Genomic DNA, 21,118 nt, shown 5'->3' with positions numbered 1-21,118 from the left:
GGGAGTAGTTTGCAGGTAAACAGACAAAGGTTAACCCCCTCAGGCAATGCAGGTATGATCGTATCTCAAAATGCTGGAGAGAAGATTTCAACAAGCAAGGAAAGGAAGGTCAAAACAGCAGACTCATATTCAGCTCACCAAAACACAGTTTCCCTCTCTCAGTTTTGTGTTGTGTGCTAGCAGGACCCTAAATTAACTGTTTTGTCACACCTGCCAATGGCGAGTGAAAATGTGCTGCACATTCAATTTTATAGATTTTCTCTTTCCAAGCTCAGGAGATCTCAATTTCATTTAATGAATAGTGCACCCAAAAATGAAAATTCTGTCATAATTTACTCACCCCCAGGTCGTTCCAAACCCATATGACTTTCTTTCCTATGTGGAACACAAAAGATGAAGTTTTAATGAATACTTTGTTCCATCTTTTCAATACAATGGCAGTTGATAGAGATGCACTCACTTCAAAGCTTAAAAAAGGAGCAAAAAGTATTGAAAGTAAGAGAAGTCATGCCACTCATGCGTCATATTCCAGGTCTCTGTGTGTGTGTGTGTGTGTGTGTGTGTGTGTGTGTGTGTGTGTTAAACATGAGGGATGTGTGACAGTGTCTCTGCGTGAGAGAACAAATTTGATCAGCTGAATAAATAATTAATAAACAATAAATTAATGGAACACATCACCTGAGACCTGTCGCAGAGCCCTATGGTGGTCTAAGACAGGAAGCTACACTCCATTCCACACTTTCTCTCTCTGAGAGCGCTAATGATCTGGATAGAGACAAACATGGTCTGATATGAAGTTCTGTGTTGTTGGCCAACAGCGACTGAACACACTGTGGATTTCAACAGATATGTTGTTTATTACTTAGTGAGAAAGTGAACAGCACGCTGAGAACTGGTGAACAATGTAACTACCCCGAATTTTGCATGAATATGCATACTTCCCTGCTACATAGATTTCAAAAAGCAGTATGTCAAGGATGTCAGAATATTCCGTAATCATGATACAATAGGCAAACAATAAATGGCAAAATTAATTTTCTTAGTTAGTGTTTTTGTCATGTTTTCCTGTAAATTATATAAACATCCTTAAAGCATAATACATTTACTTGAGAAGGAAAAGGAGTTCACAGTTTCATCTAGTCCTGGATGTGGCATGCTGTGCATAATGAAGGGGCTCACTTAATATAGGAACTGCATGTCCTGTAGTACAAACTACGAAGTACAGATAGTGTTCCGATGCAGCAGTGGTGTATGTGTTTGTTGGTAGAGGAAGTGTGTATATATACGGAGACATCTGTCTGTAGTTTGAAATTAATCCCTGATGCCTTGAGCCTTCCGTGTGACAGATGTTCATTGTCAGAGAATGTCCAATGTTTATGTCAGAGTAATTCAAAAATGAGCTCAAAACAAATTGCCAAATTAACATAAACACACTCCTGCTGACTTTGAATGAGCATTACGTTCACATTATGTTTGAAGATTCACCCCCTACAATTTTTTTAGGGGCGTAGATGTCAGAACCCAGTGTGAAAATGCACCCCAAAAGCATGTAGACAATCAAAAACTGCTCCACACTGAGCCAAAATCTCAGTCTTCTCGGTCAGCAGTAGTAAGCAGCATCAGAGAGCAGCTGTCTCATGAAATGCTTTGTGCTGTTTCCTGTCATTATTGTGTGGAATGTACACACTGGTATTATTGCTCACATATATCCGTCAGTGGGAAATCAGTGAGCACTGTTGAAGCCTTAGGGCATAAAGGCTGCCTTTGCATTAGTAAAGCACCTGTGTAGATTGAGACTAAATCAATACTTAAGTTTAATGTTCAGGTAGTGGGCTAGTGTTCAAGTGTTTTTTGAAAATGGTTCATGTCAGTTAAGTTAATTAAGGTTGCTTCTAAGAAACTGCATTGTTTATTTTAATTTGCAATAGAATGTTAATTGTTCTCTGAAAGGTCTTATGAACATTTCAACATAGGAAATTAACATGCTGCGTCTGAAAGTTCATGTACTCTGAAATCAACACCATTCAGCCAAATTACTGCCAAGTGCGGTCCCATCAGACATTTTTTTAGCATCAAATGTTTGATCACATTTGATGTGATCAAGCTTCCTCTTACCCCGTTTCCAGCTGATATTAAGATCTGTCTCATGTGATCTGATCACGTGGTCAGGTGAGACACATCGCTGTTTACACCTTGTCGCTTAATTGCGTCTCCTGTGACCGCTTGTGATCGGATTTCGATGGGAGGGTCTCTGATTTCATGACGACGGTCACAATCATTTTTGATTACCTTTGTATTTGGTTTTTGTGATCTGATCACGAAATGTTTTCGACCCCGTTTTGACCTGTATTTAGCGCTGACCACATGTGATCGGATACCAGGTGGAAACGGGGTCTCTGAGACACGGGTACTGGTCCTGTGGGAACCAGGAATTAATCACGTTTACATAAACAATAGTGTGCACGATACTAAGGTTACATTTTGGCTCTTAAAATAAAATAATTTACACCAATGATGGTTAGGTTTAGGGTTGGGGTTGGGGTTAGGAAGTAGGATTAATAAAATATGCGTTCTTACTGACTGTATTGTATCATTTATAACAAAAAATACAATTCGCTTTTAGCGCCACTCCGTGAACAATTCACCAGGAAATTGAAGCTTACAAGAGCCCATCCATTCAATATCACTTCCAGCTTTGGACACTGGGGAAGTAAACTGAAATTTGGTAAGCACAGACCGATTTCAACAGCAATCAGAATTACAATTGTTTTACTACAGTAACACTGTAGTAACTGTGGTATTTTTGGGGGAACTATAGATTCATGCTAAATCTAGGAAAGTAAGAGAATGTACTTTATTTTTATTACAACTATGGCAGTTGTAGTTTCTAAATGTGATTAGGCTACTATTTTTCATAACATATATCAAAGTTATTGTCAAATTTATTGAAACAAAAGTTTTGTCCCTTTTGCAGATTCAGTTAGTGGTTAACTAATCTATTTTACCTTGAATTTTAAAAATAGCCACAGCTTTCAAAAATTTCAAAAATAGCCAGACAAGCAAAAATCTGAATTCTCCTCCTTTTCCTACTTAGTTTTCAGAAAGATGTTTCACAAAGCTGTCAAAATTGCACAAAACCCATCTGCACTCCCTGCCAATGACAGACATGCTTGCAAGTTCAAACATGAGAACACACAGTCTTTTTTTCCGTCACCTGAAGCTTTAAACTCTGCTGACAGTCTCTTGCCTGAGAGAAGTCTTCTGGAAATAGAAATGACATGCTGCAGTTCAGATTGGAACAGGTGTCAGGGTAGATAGCCATAAATATTTGCCAAATGAAACTGAGGGTTTGAAAAAACACAAGCTTTTTTATGATAGTTGGATTGTGGATCTAACCGTGCAGTTGACGTACTGTAGATTAAACCAAACAGATTTTTTTGGGGGGGGGGGCGGTGATTATGAGTTTGTGGAGTTTATCCTAGATTTGGACCTAATTTATGCCTGGAAATCTTGCGAATATGAATATCTCCAGATGCTTGATCATAAGGAACTCTTTTTTTTTTTTTAATCATTCTTTTATCTTGATAAAATCGTAGATACAAGAACAAAATCCTTGCTCTGTTAAAATCCAGATGCCGTACCTCATCTGTTTTATAGATGAATCATACCTTGTTATCCCTACTGAGTATGATAATGATTGGATGAATCTGTGTAGTTCATATTTCTTTATTCATCTTTCCGTTGTGATAAGACCTGTAAAAATGGGCTTACTTGAAGCTTCTGCCCTTCTATAAAAATATAATGCAGCATGAGACTTTACCCTGAGGGGCTTTGCCCTTCAACTTTACCCTTCTGGGTATATGGCATTTAATATTTCAAAATGGTAATCCCTTTTTAGTGTTTCTCCTCATTTGGCTCATTTTAAAACAACCTGAACTCTTATGAATCATGACATGGTTGAATATTTAAACTTCTTTTATATTGGAGTTGGTCATATTTTTGTCATAACAAGCAATGTTTTAAATTGTCAACTAGTCCTTTGAAACATCCAGGAATAATGAAGTTTTACATGTTGTTTTGCAGTAAAGCTTTTTGAGCGGGAGTGGGATCACACAAGCCGGAATCGAACTTGCGTGTCCTAAATGAACTGTTCTATGTTTACGGTAACCACTAGACCATGGCTCCAAAATAAAATAATACATCAAAGTGAACAGTGCAAAAAACAAAAATGTATTCATTATTTTTGTCTTGATTTCCAGAAAAAAAAAATGTAAACATCTTAAGAACAAAATACATTTATTTTAATAGCAAAATTGTGTAAAATAGTCAAGGGAAATCAACATGTTGCTTCTGTATGTTCTGGTATCCTGAAATCAACCCCATTCTGCTGAATTACTGACAAGCGCCATCCCCCATCAGACATTTTTTGGATCAATTCAAATGTGTTTACCTTTTCCTGTGGTGCTACTGATAGCGTTTTGTGCCAGCAGCCTCTGAGACATTGTTTCAGGTCCCATGGACACCAGGAAGGAATCATGTTCACTTAATCAATTATGAGCACGATTTGGAGGTTGCATTTTCACTCTAAAATGATATTTTTACTCCACTAACAGTTAGGTTTAGGGTTGGGGTTTGGTTTAGGGAGTAGGGTTGATAAAATATACATTCCTGTTGACTTATTACATCATTTACAACTAAAAACAACTTGCTTTTGGCACCACTCTGTGGACATTTCACCTGGAAACTAGTGCTCACACGTGATTAGAATTTCGGTAAGGACAGGCCAATTTCAGCGAATTCACAGGCCGATCAGTCTGAGATAATAAAACAAGTTCAGAGAATCAGACAATATCACTTTAAATAACTTTATTTTATTTATTTTTTTAAGGTCATTTATTGCTTTTTCTTGTTTTAACCATACAGTACACCTCATTCAATTTTGGCTTAAGACTAAAGTAAAAAAAACTGCCAATGGGGTTAGAAAATAAGCTTAATTTTACACTGGAGACTGACAAAAATACAACATACAAAAATTTGTTTTTACAGTGAAGCAAATTTTGGTTTTTAAATTCTCACAGATTTAAAAGCCACAATAACTCATCTTTGAGAGGTCAGTAAGTGGAATTTATACCTAGATGCTTTTGTAGATGAATTCATTCAAATGAAACACTGCAAATGGTGACCTGGTCTTAAGATTGGGAACTTGTTCTCAACAGGAAGGGTACATGGAGGTTAAAGGCATATCTTTGTAAGTGAGTTCCTGCAGATAATGTGAAACAACAGCACTTAAAACCCCTCGCAGGGACCTCTGCTCTAAACCACTGTGGGTGGGAAAAGCACAAAACTGAATACAAGGTGTCACCATGGAGACCAATATCCACCATTCAGTCTGCAAACAGACTGCTGAAACTGGTTGTTATAGAATAGGGCTGATTTGAGCTATCATACACTTTTATTACTTGGTATGAGGTTGGTTTACTATTAAAAAAACAAGAGGATTTATTCAAGGTTTTTTTTTTACACATTACTATGCAGATGCACACTAATAAGAGTAATACTAATTAGAGATGCTAGTATTCCATTCAGAAAACAGCCAAGATGCTCTGGTTTGCCACATGTTGAAAGGAGGAGGGTCGGGTCAGACTTAGTACACGTATTTTAAACATATGTGAACTTCTACTGCAAAGCTATGATAAAACTACATCTAAACACACACACATTCCCAAAAAATATACGTTTGCTTATTTCTTTCTTTTTCCCCATAGCTCCAGTGTTCTACTTCGGCAATCAGGAGTATCACATCGACGAGAGTGCCGGCCACATTGAAGTGCGTGTATGGAGAACAGGGACAGATCTCTCTAAAACAGCTACAGTCACTGTTAGATCCCGCAAAACAGACCCTGTTTCCGCTGAAGGTAAGGAATCCTGTCGGCTTTTCCTATTAATCCATCCCTTTTCTTTCTAGGATTTGATATAGGCTAAATCTCCTGCAAGTAAGGATTCTTGTACAAGTATTGTACATATCAATCCTTGAGTGATTCTCACGAAACCTGTCAAGAAAATGTCCTGGTCCTATTTTACTCCACAATCAAAAGGAACAAATAAGAAATTGTATTTTGCATATAGAAAATGAAGCCTTTTTAGGGACATTAAGATTTTTTTCATTTTCATGACAGTTAAGCACATATTACCCCCAATTCTCAGTAACGCAGTGCCAGAAAAGATGGCCATTATGATATTTTCATTGCTGCAACGTGAAAAAAGATACGTTATTTAAATGCGTTTATAAATCATAGTAATACTCCTTTGGTATTGCTTTTAATTTCCACTCATTTAAATGTTTTTTGTTTTTTTTAATCATTGAACAACAGCATCAGGTGCTATGGTAATGAGAATCATCATTTATAACAATGAGAATAGCAAAAGTAAAATGTCCAGGTGCCTTACGGTAATGAGAATAGGGGAGTTAATAAAAAAGTATCCTAAAAATTCTAATGGTCTTAAATGTTGACTTAATTTTCTTTATGCAATATATAATTTCATGTTTTATTATTATTATTATTATTATTATTATTATTATTATTATTATTATTATTATTAATTTTGAGTTAAATCTGACCAGGACATTTTCTTGACAGGTTTCCTGAGAACCAAAAATTCAGGAACTGGTCATGAAAAGCTTCTGTAAATTCAGGCTATTTTTGCTGCAAGATGCTTTGAATAACATTAAAAAAGGGACTTCAGGGCCCATTTAATGATTTGAAAGTGCTGTATGAAAACCTACAAACTCACATGTACTCCCAACTCCCAAAGAGCGTTTAATGAGTGCAAGAGTAAAAGACTTGCACTCATTAAACAAAAGAATGGAGTTATTACCGCATTTGGTGAAGTCCTTGAACAACTGACATGTGACATCTAAGAGCTTGGAGCTTATATCTGAGATGAAATAATAATAATACAAAAATCTCTCTGTTCATCTGAATACTCTGTGCAGTCATCCCAAACTGACCTGTAGGCTCTACACTGTACATTGATCTCTAGCAGAAAAGCAGAAACAGCAATCTCTCCGAGAGAGTATTAATCGGTATTAAGGAAGCTGCATTTTTGCCGTTAAATACAGTCTGACCTCCTTCTGACTGTACCACTTTTTCTGTGTGCTCATCTGTTAGCGGGGCTGGACTATGTGGGAATCAGCAGAAACTTAGATTTTGCACCAGGTGTGAGCATGCAGACAGTCAGGGTCACCATCCTGGATGACCTAGGACAGCCCATCCTGGAAGGGATTGAGAGATTTGAGCTTATCCTCCGGATGCCCTCCAATGGAGTTCTGGGAGAGCCAGCGAAAGTCACGATCTTTATCAATGACTCAATTGCAGACTGTGAGTGTTGCCAAATAAAATGTTGTTTTTAAGATGATGTGTTAGATGTACAGAATGTACAGGGAAAAAAAAAACTGAAACAAAACTGAGCAACTGAGACAAAGGCAGATGGGTAGTTAACACTTTGACATGCTGTACTCTATCTAAAACTATTCTCTTTACATTTGGGGTGACAATGGTGTGCCATTTCTTTGTCTTTAAATACAGGTATCAAATATTACTTAATCTTTATACAATATTCATCAGTAGAAAGGTCTAAATCTAAAGTTTTAATACTTGACCTCCACTTTCCGATCTTATGGCAACTTATCAAATAGAACAACTTATTTATTCATTTGTGTATCATGTAAAATAAGTAGCCACAAATGTATTCAGTCATGTAAACACTGGTTCAGTTACCATAAGACTTTTTTATTATTATTTTATAATGCAGTTTTTATGGAATTTTAAAACTGTATTTGTCTCACCGCAGGACCATTTAAAATGAACTAGTGTAGGCAAAAAGTAGATTTAATATGATAAAAACATACTGACTTCATTTTTAAATGACAAGGTGACCAGTTACATAACTTAATGGAATAGTTCACCCCAAAATTTAAATTCTCTCCCTCATGCCAGTCCAGATGTGTATGACTTTCTTTCTTCTGCTGAACTCAAACAAAGATTTTTAGAAGAATATTTCAGCTCTGTAGGTCCATACAATGCAATTGAATGGTGGCCAGAACTTTGAAGCTCCAAAAAGCACAGAAAGGCATCATAAAGGTAACCATTAGTGGTTTAATCCATGTCTTCTGAAGCGATCTAATCAATTTTGGGTGAGAACAGACCAAAATATAACTCATTTTTCACTATAGATTTTGACATCGGCAGTCTCCTTGGCGATCATAATTTCAATCTTGATTGCATATCCTAGTGCCATCTAGCGCACTGCACATGCGTCAAGTCCTAGTAAGTGTAATTGAGCTTGAAATCATGATCAGGCCTAGAGACTACAATGGCAAGATGTACAGTGAAAAAGAGTTATATTTTGGTCTGTTCTCACCCAAAACCGATTGGATCGCTTCGGAAGACATGGATTAAACCACTGGAGTCATATGGATTGCTTTTATAGTGCCTTTATGTGCTTTTTGGAGCTTCAAAGTTTTGGTCACCATTCACTTACATTGTATGGACCAACAGAGCTGAAATATTCTTCTAAAAATCTTCGGTTGTGATCTGCAGAAGAAAGAAAGTCATACACATTTGGGAAGGCATTAGGGTGAGTGATGAGATCATTTTCATTTTTGAGTGAACTATTTCTTTAAAATATACACTTTCCCTCATACACTTATGAACATTTTAACTCTAAAATCTTGATGTTCATGAAAAAGTCCATTGACACATAATGCAACCACCCAGATGCACATCTATTTATTCACAAGTTCATTGGTTCATATAGTCCAGGAGTGCATTAAGGTGAACTTACAGAATTTGGTGTGTTGTTCATAACAGAGAGGCTCGAGCACTGAGATCCCTACCATCCCTGGACTAAATGACTAAAGCAAGAAAAAGAAAAAAAAAAGTGAAATAATATTTGGTATAGGCGTTATGACATTTAAAGTTGGAATAGGGGAGATGGAGGAATGCCGGTAGAATCGTCACCAGTGCGAGGTATACAGCCGCTTATGTATCCTTGGGATATGATTGGAGGCCTAAATGAACAAGCTCCTCCTAAACTTATGTTTAGAACTTCATTTGTTTATTAGTATTTGTCCCACACAAGTTTTTATCCTTAATCTAGTGGCAGATTGTTGTATCATAGTGTCTGATTTTGTATATTCTCTTTCTTAAGTGCCGAAGATGCAGTTTAAACAGGCTGTGGTGACTGCAGAGGAGAGTCAAGGTCACATCACAGCAATGGTCCACCGCAGCGGCGACATTAGACACAAGTCCACTGTGCGCTGCTACACACGGCAGGGCTCTGCACAGGTGGTGTCTGACTTTGATGAGAGACCCAACACTGATGTATCCATCATAACTTTCTTGCCTGGTAAACAGCCTCTTTACATAAATAGGGTTGTGGATTAGAGGGGGCGCAACAAACAGATCAATGGACGAACAAACAAACAAACAAAAAATGGTTGACTGTTGTAACATTAGTGATTGGCAGCAAAGAGTAAAGTGTGTGCCTCATGTCAACGATGCAACAGACAAACACCTTGTCGACTGCAGTTCTGTTCGTACAGCACATATCAACTGAACTAGCTCTCAAAATTCAGCTGCGAGTCCTTTAAATGTAAGGAATTCACATTGGTTATAGAATGCGATTGTCAGTCTCTTTCAAAACCAGATTGTGTAAACATTACCATCTTTAGCTCTCTACACAGGCCTGACAGCCGTATTCTGCTGCTGTGTGAACGTTGGCTAAGTTTGATCTCCAAAGAGAATTTCAGTTTTTTATAGAAATGTTTTAGGCTCTAATTCTAAAAGTATAGTGGAATGAAAAATATTGAGGTGTTTTCTGTGTTCAGACTTTGATCCTCCTCTTCTGTACCCCAGGTGAGTCTGACAAGCCATGTGTATTAAAACTGATTGATGACTCAATTCATGAGGAAGAAGAGGAACTCAGACTAGTTCTGGGCAGCGCGAAGAGTGACTCGCAGTACGGAGCGTCCCTAGGCAACCAAAACGAAACGCTCATCAAGATCAAAGACAACTCTGACAGTAAGAGAGAAATGAAGACATTATTTATCAAAGTGGTTTTCATTTTAAATGCACTTTAGATACAAATTAATAGAATTACCTGACATTTAGGTTAAGATCTCCAGAAATTGGGTCAAACTTTAGTAAACTGTGATAAATTGTCTTTTGGTTAAGAGAAAACAAAAGCTCTTGGTAAGTTCTTGATTCTCTTATGTCTTATCAAACCCTTCATCTTCATATCTCAGAGCCCATCATCAAGTTTGCTGAAACAAAGTTCAGTGTGAGTGAACCAAAAGAGTCAGGACAGATGATGCTGGTGAAAATCCCCATCTGCAGGACGGGAGACACTTCAAAGGTGTCCGTGGTGCAAGTGCACACCAAGGATGGCTCTGCCATATCTGGAGAAGACTACCATCCCATCTCTCAGGGTGAGGAATCCACTGGGGCTTGTGCAGAATTCATGAGGCCAGACCCTTTCTTTTGCATTTTAAATATGCTGCATTTAATTATATTTTGTAGATTGGCAGTTGCTTTACAGCAGCGGCCCTAAGCAGCTACCTCTTGCATGCATTTCCTATCTAAATCAGGTTATATAGAGTTCAGTATGCAAATGGCAGTTGCAATCAAGAGTGGAAGTGTTTAGGTGGAGCGCAAGAGTGGGATACTTAAGGAGAGTGCTAATCTTTTCAGTAGTGGATGTAATCAGCTGATTTTTTGTGTGTTTGTGCAGATGTGGAGTTTAAAGTGGGTGACACAGAGCATGTAGTGAAAGTGGAGGTTTTGTTTGATGGTGTAAGAGAGATAAGAGAGGCCTTTACTGTCCACCTGAAACCAGATGAGAACATGGTTGCTGAAACTCAGGTGAGAAATGTTCTGTATGTTTAGTGTGCATAAGTTCTATTGTAAAATGGATAGTTCTGGCTCTAAATTCTGATTTCAAAGCTATTATAAAGTGACAGATATATCCACACCAGTGTCAGAAATTAATTTTTCTATCTTCTCAACAATATTTGCCCTCTTGGATTTATTTTACCTTTATGAGAGAATTTTTTCCTTACTAGATAAAACACACAGCATGCCATCCATTTATATCCAATGCTTCAAACCCATACTAAACTACATTGGCTTAGAATAGAATAGAATAATAGTGTCAGAAATTAACAATATTTGACCCCTGGATTTTATTTGCTGGGGCATTTTTTGTCACATCAATTAATTCATTCATTAATAAAGTTCTCAAGATTGAAAACTGATTTATTATCTCTTACCCTAAGAATTACCCTAAGAAAACATTATTTAATATTTTGAGCCATAATGTACAGTATGTAACAGACTTAAATAGAATTTTAAGAATTGTATAAGATGTTACAAATAAAAAACAGAAAGATTAATTACTAGGGCATTCTTTTCTATATCAGGGTCAGATATTTAGGGGGGCTTGGGGCAAAAATGGCACTAAAAATGGCAAAATGCCCCAAAACAAAGCAATATATATATATATATATATATATATATATATATATATATATATATATACTGTACTTATTTATACACTTTGTTAACACAGACATTTGTTTAACTAAAGCTGTGCCTCTTGTATTCGCAGATGACTAAAGCCATAGTCTACATTGAGGAGACCAACAGTATGGCTGATGTCACATTCCCCTCTCTGCCACGTGTTGTGTCATTGCTACACTATGATGATGTCAGCAGAACTAAAGAGAATGCCCATCCACCTGCAGGGTATCCCGTTGTCTGTGTCACGGTGGGTTTGTCAGTAATATCAGAGAAATTTCTTGTCTGAAAGAAAGCAAGTTCTGCTAAGAATGTTTTTCGCATTGCTTTGACAGGCATCACTGATGTGTTCATTTCATATTAGTAGAGCAAATTATTATTTGCAGGAAAATTTAAAGGACTTTTGAATCAGAATTTCAATAAGCTTTTAATGATGATTATGGGCTACATTTAATAAAGTTTTCAATAGGAAGTACAAGTAAATAAAATACATAGAGGTTGTTAGAATTTTTAATATTTAATTATAAAATGAAAGGAAATTATATTCTTGAAATAGCACAAGGAGCTCAAACTTTTTTTTAAATCCTTCATGTTGCGCCTTGAAATAAATGCTTTTATTATTAATGGTGGTCTGCTTTCTCAAACTTCGTCTTGCAAAAAAGTACTTTTATAGATCCATGGTACAATGATGGTATCAGATGGTGCAGAATGGCTACCATGTTATTCATGTACCATTGTATTTACATGATACTCCAAGAAATTTCAAAGAATACCATGGCACTACAATAGTACATGCCCAAAAATACCAGAAGCTTCCCCTAAAATGTATGTATATAAACGACAGACAGACAGACAGACAGACAGATAGATAGAGTTGTGCACATAGGAGTTTGTGTATATGTGTGTATTTCAAATGTATTAGTAATATCTGCTATATTATATTATTACACTAATTAGGAGTACTTTAATTGCAATTGAATTATAAAATTTTCTTTGAACTGTTTTCTGAACTGTTTTCTTCTCTGACTCTTCAAGGCCTGCAACACCAAATATCCCGACTATGACAAAACTGGTTCCATCTGCTTTAGCGAGCACATCAATGACACCCTGACACGTTACAGATGGCTCATTAGCGCACCCAGTGGCCCGGATGGTGTCACCAGCCCCATGAAAGAAGCTGACTTTGACACTTTCTTTACCTCCTCCAAAATGATCACCCTAGACTCCATTTATTTCCAAGCGGGCTCTAGAGTTCAGTGTGCAGCCCGTGCTGTGAATTCGAACGGGGATGAGGGGCTGGAGCTGAGCAGCCCCATTTTGTCTATTAGCATGGAAGAAGGTGAGGCTGAAACCATAACATTAAGTGGGATTATATGAAAATGGTTTGCTTTGTATGATGGAACCAAAGGACATTAAGCTTTTGCCGAGCCGCTGGTTATAATATACCATTTGCAATGTGGAATTAGACTGTCAGTAGGTGGTAATATGCTTGAAGTAATGTTTATGTCTTTGATGTTCCGAGCAGGGATGTGCCAACCACGTAAATTGGGCACAGTAGGTGCTGAGCCCTTTTCTGCCAAACTACGTTATACAGGTGCTGAAGACCCTCAATATGCCAATCTCATCAAGCTTACTGTCACCATGCCCCACATAGACGGTAAGAGAATAATTTTCCCCTCTGGATGCCAGATCATATGCTTAGTTCAGCCCCTCAAAGAAACACCTCTCACATATTCCCCTGGTTGGGGAGGGGGTATATTTTATTTGCTGTCAAAACCACATTTTCAGTTTCCTCCTGAGAAAACTGAATCAAAGTGGGAATAATGCATAAAAATAAACAAATATCATGTTGCAAATTTGCTGAGAGCATTTTGCGTCAAAACTATGTTTTTCTTTTATCAAAATGATTCTGAGATGGAAACGTTACAAAGGTGCAAACGCCATATTAAATTAGTTTGAGAAATACTTGTCATAAGTTACATTGCTTGTCAGCAGTTCAGCACAAAAACAAGTGTTTGAACAAAAATAGGTGTTTTAATGCTACTTTTCTGCAGCACATCAAAAGCTGTTTCTGCTTTCAAAAAATTTTTTTTATAGATTTTGTGATGACAATCAGCAACAACTCAATTTACAGCATGCAAAATGTGCAATTAAAGGCATAGTTCACAACAAATTTGGTAACACTTTACAATAAGGTTCCATTTGTTAACATCAATAGTTAACATGAGTTAACAAAGAACAATACTTTTACAGCATTTACTAATCTTAGTTAATGTTCATTTCAATATATATTAATACTATTTTAAAATCAAAAGTTGGATATGTTTACATTAGTTAATGCACAATTAACTAACATGAACTAACAATGAACAATTGTAGTTTTGTTAACTTACATTAACAAAGAGTAATTAATGCTGTAAAAAATGCATTGTTTATTGTTTGTTCTTGATACCTAATACATTAACTAATTTTAACGAATGGACATCACATTTGACTATATTTTTCCATCGTTTTTAATTAGATTACATCATTTGGAATGCTTCATGGGATTGAAGTTCATGCCCTCATTAAAGGGTTAGTTCATCTAAAAATGAAAATTCTCTCATCATTTACTGACCCTCATGCCATCCCAGATGTGTATGACTTTCTTTCATCTGCTGAACACAAACAGAGATTTTTAGAAGAATTGTGACGAGGCAGGCGAGGAATGAGGATCTAAAAGCAGCTTTATTAACAAAAGGATAAACAAAGAAACTCAGAATATAAAAAACAAAACACGGGAAACCAAGCACAGAACATGACAACACATGTAAAGACTGACAAACAAGGGCTTAAATACACAAGGGAAGACAAGGAGCACCTGGGGAAACAATCAGAGAATGAAGAACACATGGGGAAACAATCAGAGAGAACCAATCATGAAAAAACTACAAAGGACTACAAAACCACAGGAAACAGGAACTAAACAAGAATTTCAACATAAATCTAAGCAAAAACACAGGAAATACATGACAGAGCCCCCCTTTTAAGGAGCGGATTCCAGACGCTCCAAAAACAAAACAAAAAAAACAAATTGTCCATGGGGTTTGGGGGAAAACAGGTAGTTTAGGGGGGCAAGGAGACCAGAGCAGATCAGGCGGGCGGCCTCTCCTGGCCTTCTGCCTGATCTTCTCTGGTCTCCTGGCTGTCCATCTGATCTGCTCTGGTCTCCTTGGTCTCCTGGCCATCCACCTGATCTGCTCTGGTCTCCTTGGTCTCCTGGCCATCCACCTGATCTGCTCTGGTCTCCTTGGTCTCCTGGCCGTCCGCTTGATCTGCTCTGGTCTCCCTGGTCACCTGGCCGTCCACCTGATCTGCTCTGGTCTCCTTGGTCTCCTGGCCGTCCGCCTGATCTGCTCTGGTCTCCTGGCCGCCCGCCTGATCTGCTCTGATCTCCTTGGAGCAGATCAGGCGGATGGCCAGGAGACCAAGGAGATGACCTCAAGGTGGTGACTGGGTCAGGAATCCTGGGAAGCGGCCACAGGGCCGAGACAGGGTCAGGAGGCCTGCGAGGTGGCCGCAGGGCCGAGACAGGGTCAGGCGGCGGAGCTGCTGTAGGAGGAGTCTCTGGGGGAGCGGGCGAAGCCGCAGGAAGAATGGTCTCTGGGGGAGCGGGCAGAGCCGCAGGAGGAATAGTCTCTGGGGGAGCGGGCGGAACCGCAGGTGGAATAGCCTCTGGGGGAGCGGGCGGAGCCTCTGGAGGAATAGTCTCTGGGGGAGCGGGCGGAGCCTTGGAAGACTCTGGGGGCGGAGCCATGGAAGACTCTGGGAATGACCTCCATGATCGTGGGCATGGGCGGAGACTCGGGAACGACCTCCGTGGTCGTGGGCATGGGCAGAGACTCGGGAACGACCTCCGTGGTCGTGGGCATGGGAGGAGACTCGGGAACGACCTCCGTGGGCATGGGCGGAGACTCGGGAACGACCTCCGTGGGCATGGGCATGGGCGGAGACTCGGGAACAAACTAACCAGGGGAAACAAGGGCTTAAATACACAAGGGAAGACAAGGAACACCTGGGGAAATAATCAGAGAATGAGGAACACATGGGGAAACAATCAGAGAGAACCAATCATGAAAAAAACTACAAAGGACTACAAAACCACAGGAAACAGGAACTAAACAAGAAGTTCAACATAAAAGTCTAAGCAAAAATACAGGGAATACGTGACAAGAATATTTCAGCTCTGAAGGTCCAGACAGTACAAGTGAATGGTGGCCAGACCTTTGAAGCTCCAAAAAGCAGATAAAGGCAATATTAAAGTAATCCATACAACTCCTGTGGGTTAATCAATGTCATCTGAAGCGATCCAATCGGTTTTGGGGAGAGCAGACCAAAATATGACTCCTTTTTCACTATAAATCTTTACAGCAGTCTCCTTGCTGATCATTATTTCAAGCTCGATTACACTTCTGTTACACTTCGATGTACTGTAATTGAGCTTGAAATCATGATCGTGCCTAGAGATTTCAATGGCAAGATGTACCTTGAAAAAGGAGTTACATTTTGGTCTGTTCTAGACCAAACTAAAAACCTACTGCATCACTTCAGAAGACATTGATTAAACTACTGAAGTTGTATGGATTACTTTAATGTTGCCTTTATCTGCTTTTTGGAGCTTCAAATTTTTGGTCACCATTCACTTTCATTGTGAGGACCTACAGAGCTGAAATATTCTTCTAAAAATCGTAATTTGTGTTCTGCAGAAGAAAGAAAGTCATACACATCTGGGATGGCATGAAGGAGAGTAAAAGATACAGAGAACAGAGAATGTAAATTTTTGGGTGAACTATCCCTTTAAAGACATTAATTACACAGTCTTATACCTTTGTCTTTTTGCCTGATTTTCAAATTCTTTTTTGCTTCAAATCAAAGTTTGTAATGTTGTGATTTAAATCAGATCTGGTTGGTTTGGTTCATAGCTTAGAACTCCCATTAGAAATCCCATGGGGAAAAAATTTAATTGAATAATACTTCCGGAACCAAGATGCTGAAAAAGTGGGTGGGCACTTTTGCATTCTATTGACGTTAAACTTGGTGCAACACATTTTGATATGCCAATGAACAGCAACTTAAATTTCTTAACACAAACCTATTGTATGTCTTCAGAAGACTTGAATATGAATATTTTTTGTAGCCTGTCCCCATTCTCTTTTATAGACCTTATTCACGCTAGCGCCATCTTTGATTTTTAATGCAATGACAACGAGGCTGTAAGGGATAGACTTACCATCTCTTCAATGGCACGCAGAGTATAAAGCTGTATTAAACTCCTAGATCACATCTGATTTTCCACCACTCATGTTGTCTGGAGTTTTTGGTCTACTAAATGTTCTTAGAAAGATATGTTTTCAATGTGTAGTCTGCGGAATGATCCAAAAACACTTTAAACTGCAGCGCAGTCTATTGAAGAGACTGTACGTCTGTCCCTCACAGCCTAGTTGTCAATCAAAGATGGCACTGCTGTGAATAAGGTCTATAGTATTTAATTGTATCCTGCCTTACATCTCCTTTTTGTTCCTAGGAAGACAGAAATTCAACTGGTTTGGAACAACATGAGTAAATAATTACGTAATTTTCATTTTTGGGTGGACTGTCCCTTTAAATACTGTATAAAATGTGTCTCTGTGCATATGTTTCAGGTAATCCATAATGCTTTGCTTCTAACCCTCCTTAGATTCAGATATTTAAATGTACTTTTCATTTAAATGTCATATTTCAGTGCTGTAGTCTATTAGAACCTGTATGACATTGTACTCTTTGTCTAGGGCTAGGCAGTGTGATGAATACAATATTAGTTTGTTAATTATCATCACTGTCTTTGTATGCGTTGTGCTTTCTGCTCACCAGGCATGCTCCCAGTGGTCTCCACTCGGTCTCTGTCTAATTTCGAGCTGACCCTCAGCCCCGATGGCACTCGCGTGGGAAACCACAGGTGCTCCAATCTGCTGGACTTTAACGAGGTCTCCACACGCCATGGCTTCCTGACCAAGGCAACCCAGAATATAGAGAGTGCTAGAGAGGCTCTGCCGTACCAGTACAGCAGCGCTCTCAGGGGGCAGAGCACGCTACGCTTTTATAAGAACCTGAACTTGGAGGCTTGCCTGTGGGAGTTTGTGAGTTATTATGACATGACTGAGCTGCTCACGGACTGCGGGGGAACCATCGGAACAGATGGGCAGGTCAGAGGTTCATAAATCGAATGTCAACAAGTGTTTCATATTTGTCTATTTGGATTTCATTTAAGACATTTTAGCAAAAACATCTGAGACAAAGTTGATACTTAAATGAAACATAACTGAAAGTCTTCAGAGCTATGAAAGAGCAATAAAATTTCCTCAGGGTTCACAAATATTCACCTGGTGTTTTTCATAAACAGTGTTTGGAAATGTTTGTGACTGAGTTTGTGAAGCCATATCGCATCAAGCAAACAGAACGACCATGTTACACTGAACATTTTTCTAGGATTTTTCCTAGACTCGGTCCAGCAGGTGTTCAGACTGGCCTCATTACTGGGGAGCACATTTTATAGCCTGGTATTTTGATTATAATTGACTATGGAAATTAGTCAATTTTTTGTTCAATCAAAATGCTTGGAGACAGCTAATCCTTTCCTCTGAAAAAAATATAATATAATATATATATATATATATATATATATATATATATATATATATATATATATATATATATATATATATATATATATATCTTGGCTTATAGATGAACTTTGCTTTGGCAAATAGCCAGCACTGATTAATAGCAACCTCTAGTGGAGAACTAGTCACCGATCACTGCAGTAGGCTTCTTTTTTAAACAAATAAATCTTTAAAAAATATTGTAGCCTCTTGCAATATTTGCACGACCAGTAAAACATTTGGACACCTACTCATTCTTTATTTGCTATTTTCCACATTGTAGAATAATGCTAAAGTCGTTAAAACTATGAAATAATACTAATGAAAGTGTAGTCTCCAAAAAAAAAGTCTTATATTTTAGATCCTTAAAAGTAGCCACTTTTTCTCATGTATGCAGAACACTTTTTAGCGGCTTTTCATTCCCTAATCTGAGCCAAGTCATCCACTTAAAAAAAAAAAACATGTTTTTGTAAATGAATTAATTTGTAGGCACAATTTGTATTGGTCTACAAAAACATTTTACACATTTAAGCATAAACCTTTGTAACAAAAAGGTTTTTAAGATAATTAGAATCATAAATTGAGTCAAATAAACTTTTGACTGGTAATGTACCTATATTACTAATTACTCATCTTCAGTATCTTTTGCAATGTGTTTTTTTCATAGGTGCTGAACCTGGTGCAGTCGTACGTGACCCTGCGAGTCCCACTCCACGTCTCATACGTGTTTCATTCCCCGGTTGGTGCAGGAGGCTGGCAGCATTTTGACCTGCACTCAGAGCTGCGGCTCACTTTCGTGTATGACACTGCCATCTTGTGGCAGGACGGTGTTGGCAGCCCTGCACTGGCAGAACTTCAAGGCAAGTTGTGATAAAGATGTTCCACTTTTACACGTAAATAGTTTATTTTAGTTTATTTTCAGTTTATTTTGATCTCAAAGTTCTAGTACCTCATGGCTGTTATATTTACCATCCTGAAAATGTATAAAGATGCAGTGACCCCAAAGTGTAAAAATACTGTATATGAAATCTTTTGCATTAGATAAAAAAATGTCACACCAGTTCACCTTTCTTTTAAAGTAAAACAGCACAAGCTCTGTTTTCAAGCAAAACGTTTCCATAAAAATATATTTGTTATGTTTTAAATTACAAATAAAAATATGTTCATATTTTAGATAAATAGTATTTGGAGACTTTTTGAGTATGAGACATAGTGGAAGGATGGTTAAAGGAATAGTTCACTCAAAGATGTGTATGACTTTCTTTCTTCTGTAGATGAAAAACGATTTTTAAAAGCGTAATTCAGCGTAATTCAGCTCTGTAGGTCCATACAATGCAAGTGAATGATGACTAAAACTTTGAAGCTCCAAAAAGCACATAAATGCAGCATAAAAGTAATCCATATGACTCCAGTGGGTCCACATGTCTTCTGAAGCAATCTAATCAATTTTGGATGAGAACATTACATTTTATGTGCTTTTTGGAGCTTCAAAAAGTTTTAGTCACCATTCACTTGCATTGTATGGACCTACAGAGCTAAAATATTCTTCTAAAAATCTTTGTTTGTGTTCTGCAGAAGAAAGAAAGTCCCATCTAACACATCTGAGATGGCATGAGGGTGAGAAAATTATGAGAGAATTTTCATTTTTTGGTGAACTATTCTTTTAATTTGACGAACAACACCTGTGGTTACTCTGCTAGGACACCTGTGTGAACTTGGGGGCAACTGTACATCCTTTAAAAATGATCTTGGGACCAGTTGTTTAAGACAAATTGCAAAATGGCTAAGAAAAGTGAATTTATTTATTTAATGCAATGGCATTGATTCATTTTTTTTTTAAGTGTGGCTTCAGTGTCCAGATACGAATTGGGGCCAATGTGAATGACCCATTTGGTCACATAAGACACAAACCAAGCTACAAAACTAATACAAAAATGTCATTCATGTAGGTGCCCTTTATCCTACCAGCATGAGGATTAATGAGCAGGGGAGACTTGTTGTAAACTTCCGAACAGAAGCTCGCTTCAGGGGCTTGTTTGTGGCGACACATCCTGGTGCGTTATTTTAATATCTTCCTTATTGATGCTCCAAGTTGCTACTGTATATTTTGTTTATCAAAATACTTCTCCTGGAAACAAAGATGAAGTACAAGTACTGTACCAAATAATGTATCTTTTTTAGCAGCAAATCTGAGGGGTCTAAAGACTGCGAATAGGATCAAAAGATCATGTAAGAGCCCAGTCTGTGTTGTTAAAATACAGTAGTATTTACCATATAGAGTACTTCAAAGCTTAAATTGTCTTTTCAGTTGAATTTGATTAACTCAACTTGCTATTTCTAACCTGATTACCTAGCATCCCCTGTGAGGTCCATGGTGTTGAGTGCAGACCACCCAGGCTTGACTTTTAACCTCTCTCTGATCAGGACAGAGCCCACGTACAGTCAGCCTGTCCAGCAATGGATGTTTATATCTGACTTTGCTGTAAGTCTCTTTTAACAATGTGCTAGAGAAATCAAAAGCACACATACAAACAGTTTCCATTATGTAAATTGTTATAAATGTCTAATTTGTTAGTATTTATTATTAATTCATCTGTGACATCCATGACCTGCAGGTTCGTGATTATTCAGGCACATACACAGTGAAGTTGATCCCCTGTACAGCAGCACTAAATGAGGAGTACTCTGTACCTCCAGTCTGCAACCCTAGACAGCCAATTACCTTTGAGCTTGATATCCGCTTTCAACAGGTAAACAAAATAAATATATAAATCAGGAATTAGGTCAAATGTAGTGCATAAAGGCCTGTTATCAGCTACTGGTTTTAATAAATGAGACATTCAGCTCAGTACTCAATGCAAATAA

At 38.0% G+C, this 21,118-nt stretch overlaps 1 protein-coding gene across 4 annotated transcripts in view; it reads left to right on the top strand.

Annotated features, from left to right (window-relative positions):
- The window catches only part of LOC127432550 (FRAS1-related extracellular matrix protein 2-like), a 78,964-nt gene that overhangs the window by 48,480 nt on the left and 9,366 nt on the right, over positions 1–21,118 (top strand). The window contains exons 7-21 of one of the 4 annotated variants that reach the window (XM_051683758.1): positions 5,766–5,915; positions 7,170–7,379; positions 9,211–9,408; positions 9,918–10,082; positions 10,307–10,489; positions 10,792–10,922; positions 11,668–11,826; positions 12,612–12,915; positions 13,102–13,233; positions 17,466–17,797; positions 18,921–19,113; positions 20,203–20,307; positions 20,435–20,482; positions 20,608–20,735; positions 20,869–21,003. In XM_051683758.1, the coding sequence (XP_051539718.1) occupies positions 5,766–5,915; positions 7,170–7,379; positions 9,211–9,408; positions 9,918–10,082; positions 10,307–10,489; positions 10,792–10,922; positions 11,668–11,826; positions 12,612–12,915; positions 13,102–13,233; positions 17,466–17,797; positions 18,921–19,113; positions 20,203–20,307; positions 20,435–20,482; positions 20,608–20,735; positions 20,869–21,003 (2,573 nt within the window). Of the gene's footprint in view, positions 1–5,765; positions 5,916–7,169; positions 7,380–9,210; positions 9,409–9,917; positions 10,083–10,306; positions 10,490–10,791; positions 10,923–11,667; positions 11,827–12,611; positions 12,916–13,101; positions 13,234–17,465; positions 17,798–18,920; positions 19,117–20,196; positions 20,312–20,434; positions 20,483–20,607; positions 20,736–20,868; positions 21,004–21,118 lie in introns of all 4 variants that reach the window. The other 3 variants (XM_051683760.1, XM_051683761.1, XM_051683762.1) reach the window with 3 other exon arrangements.

The sequence above is a fragment of the Myxocyprinus asiaticus genome, chromosome 42, assembly GCF_019703515.2.
Source record: "Myxocyprinus asiaticus isolate MX2 ecotype Aquarium Trade chromosome 42, UBuf_Myxa_2, whole genome shotgun sequence".
In the NCBI taxonomy this organism is placed as follows: domain Eukaryota; kingdom Metazoa; phylum Chordata; class Actinopteri; order Cypriniformes; family Catostomidae; genus Myxocyprinus; species Myxocyprinus asiaticus.
This window is presented reverse-complemented; position numbering and strand designations above follow the sequence as displayed.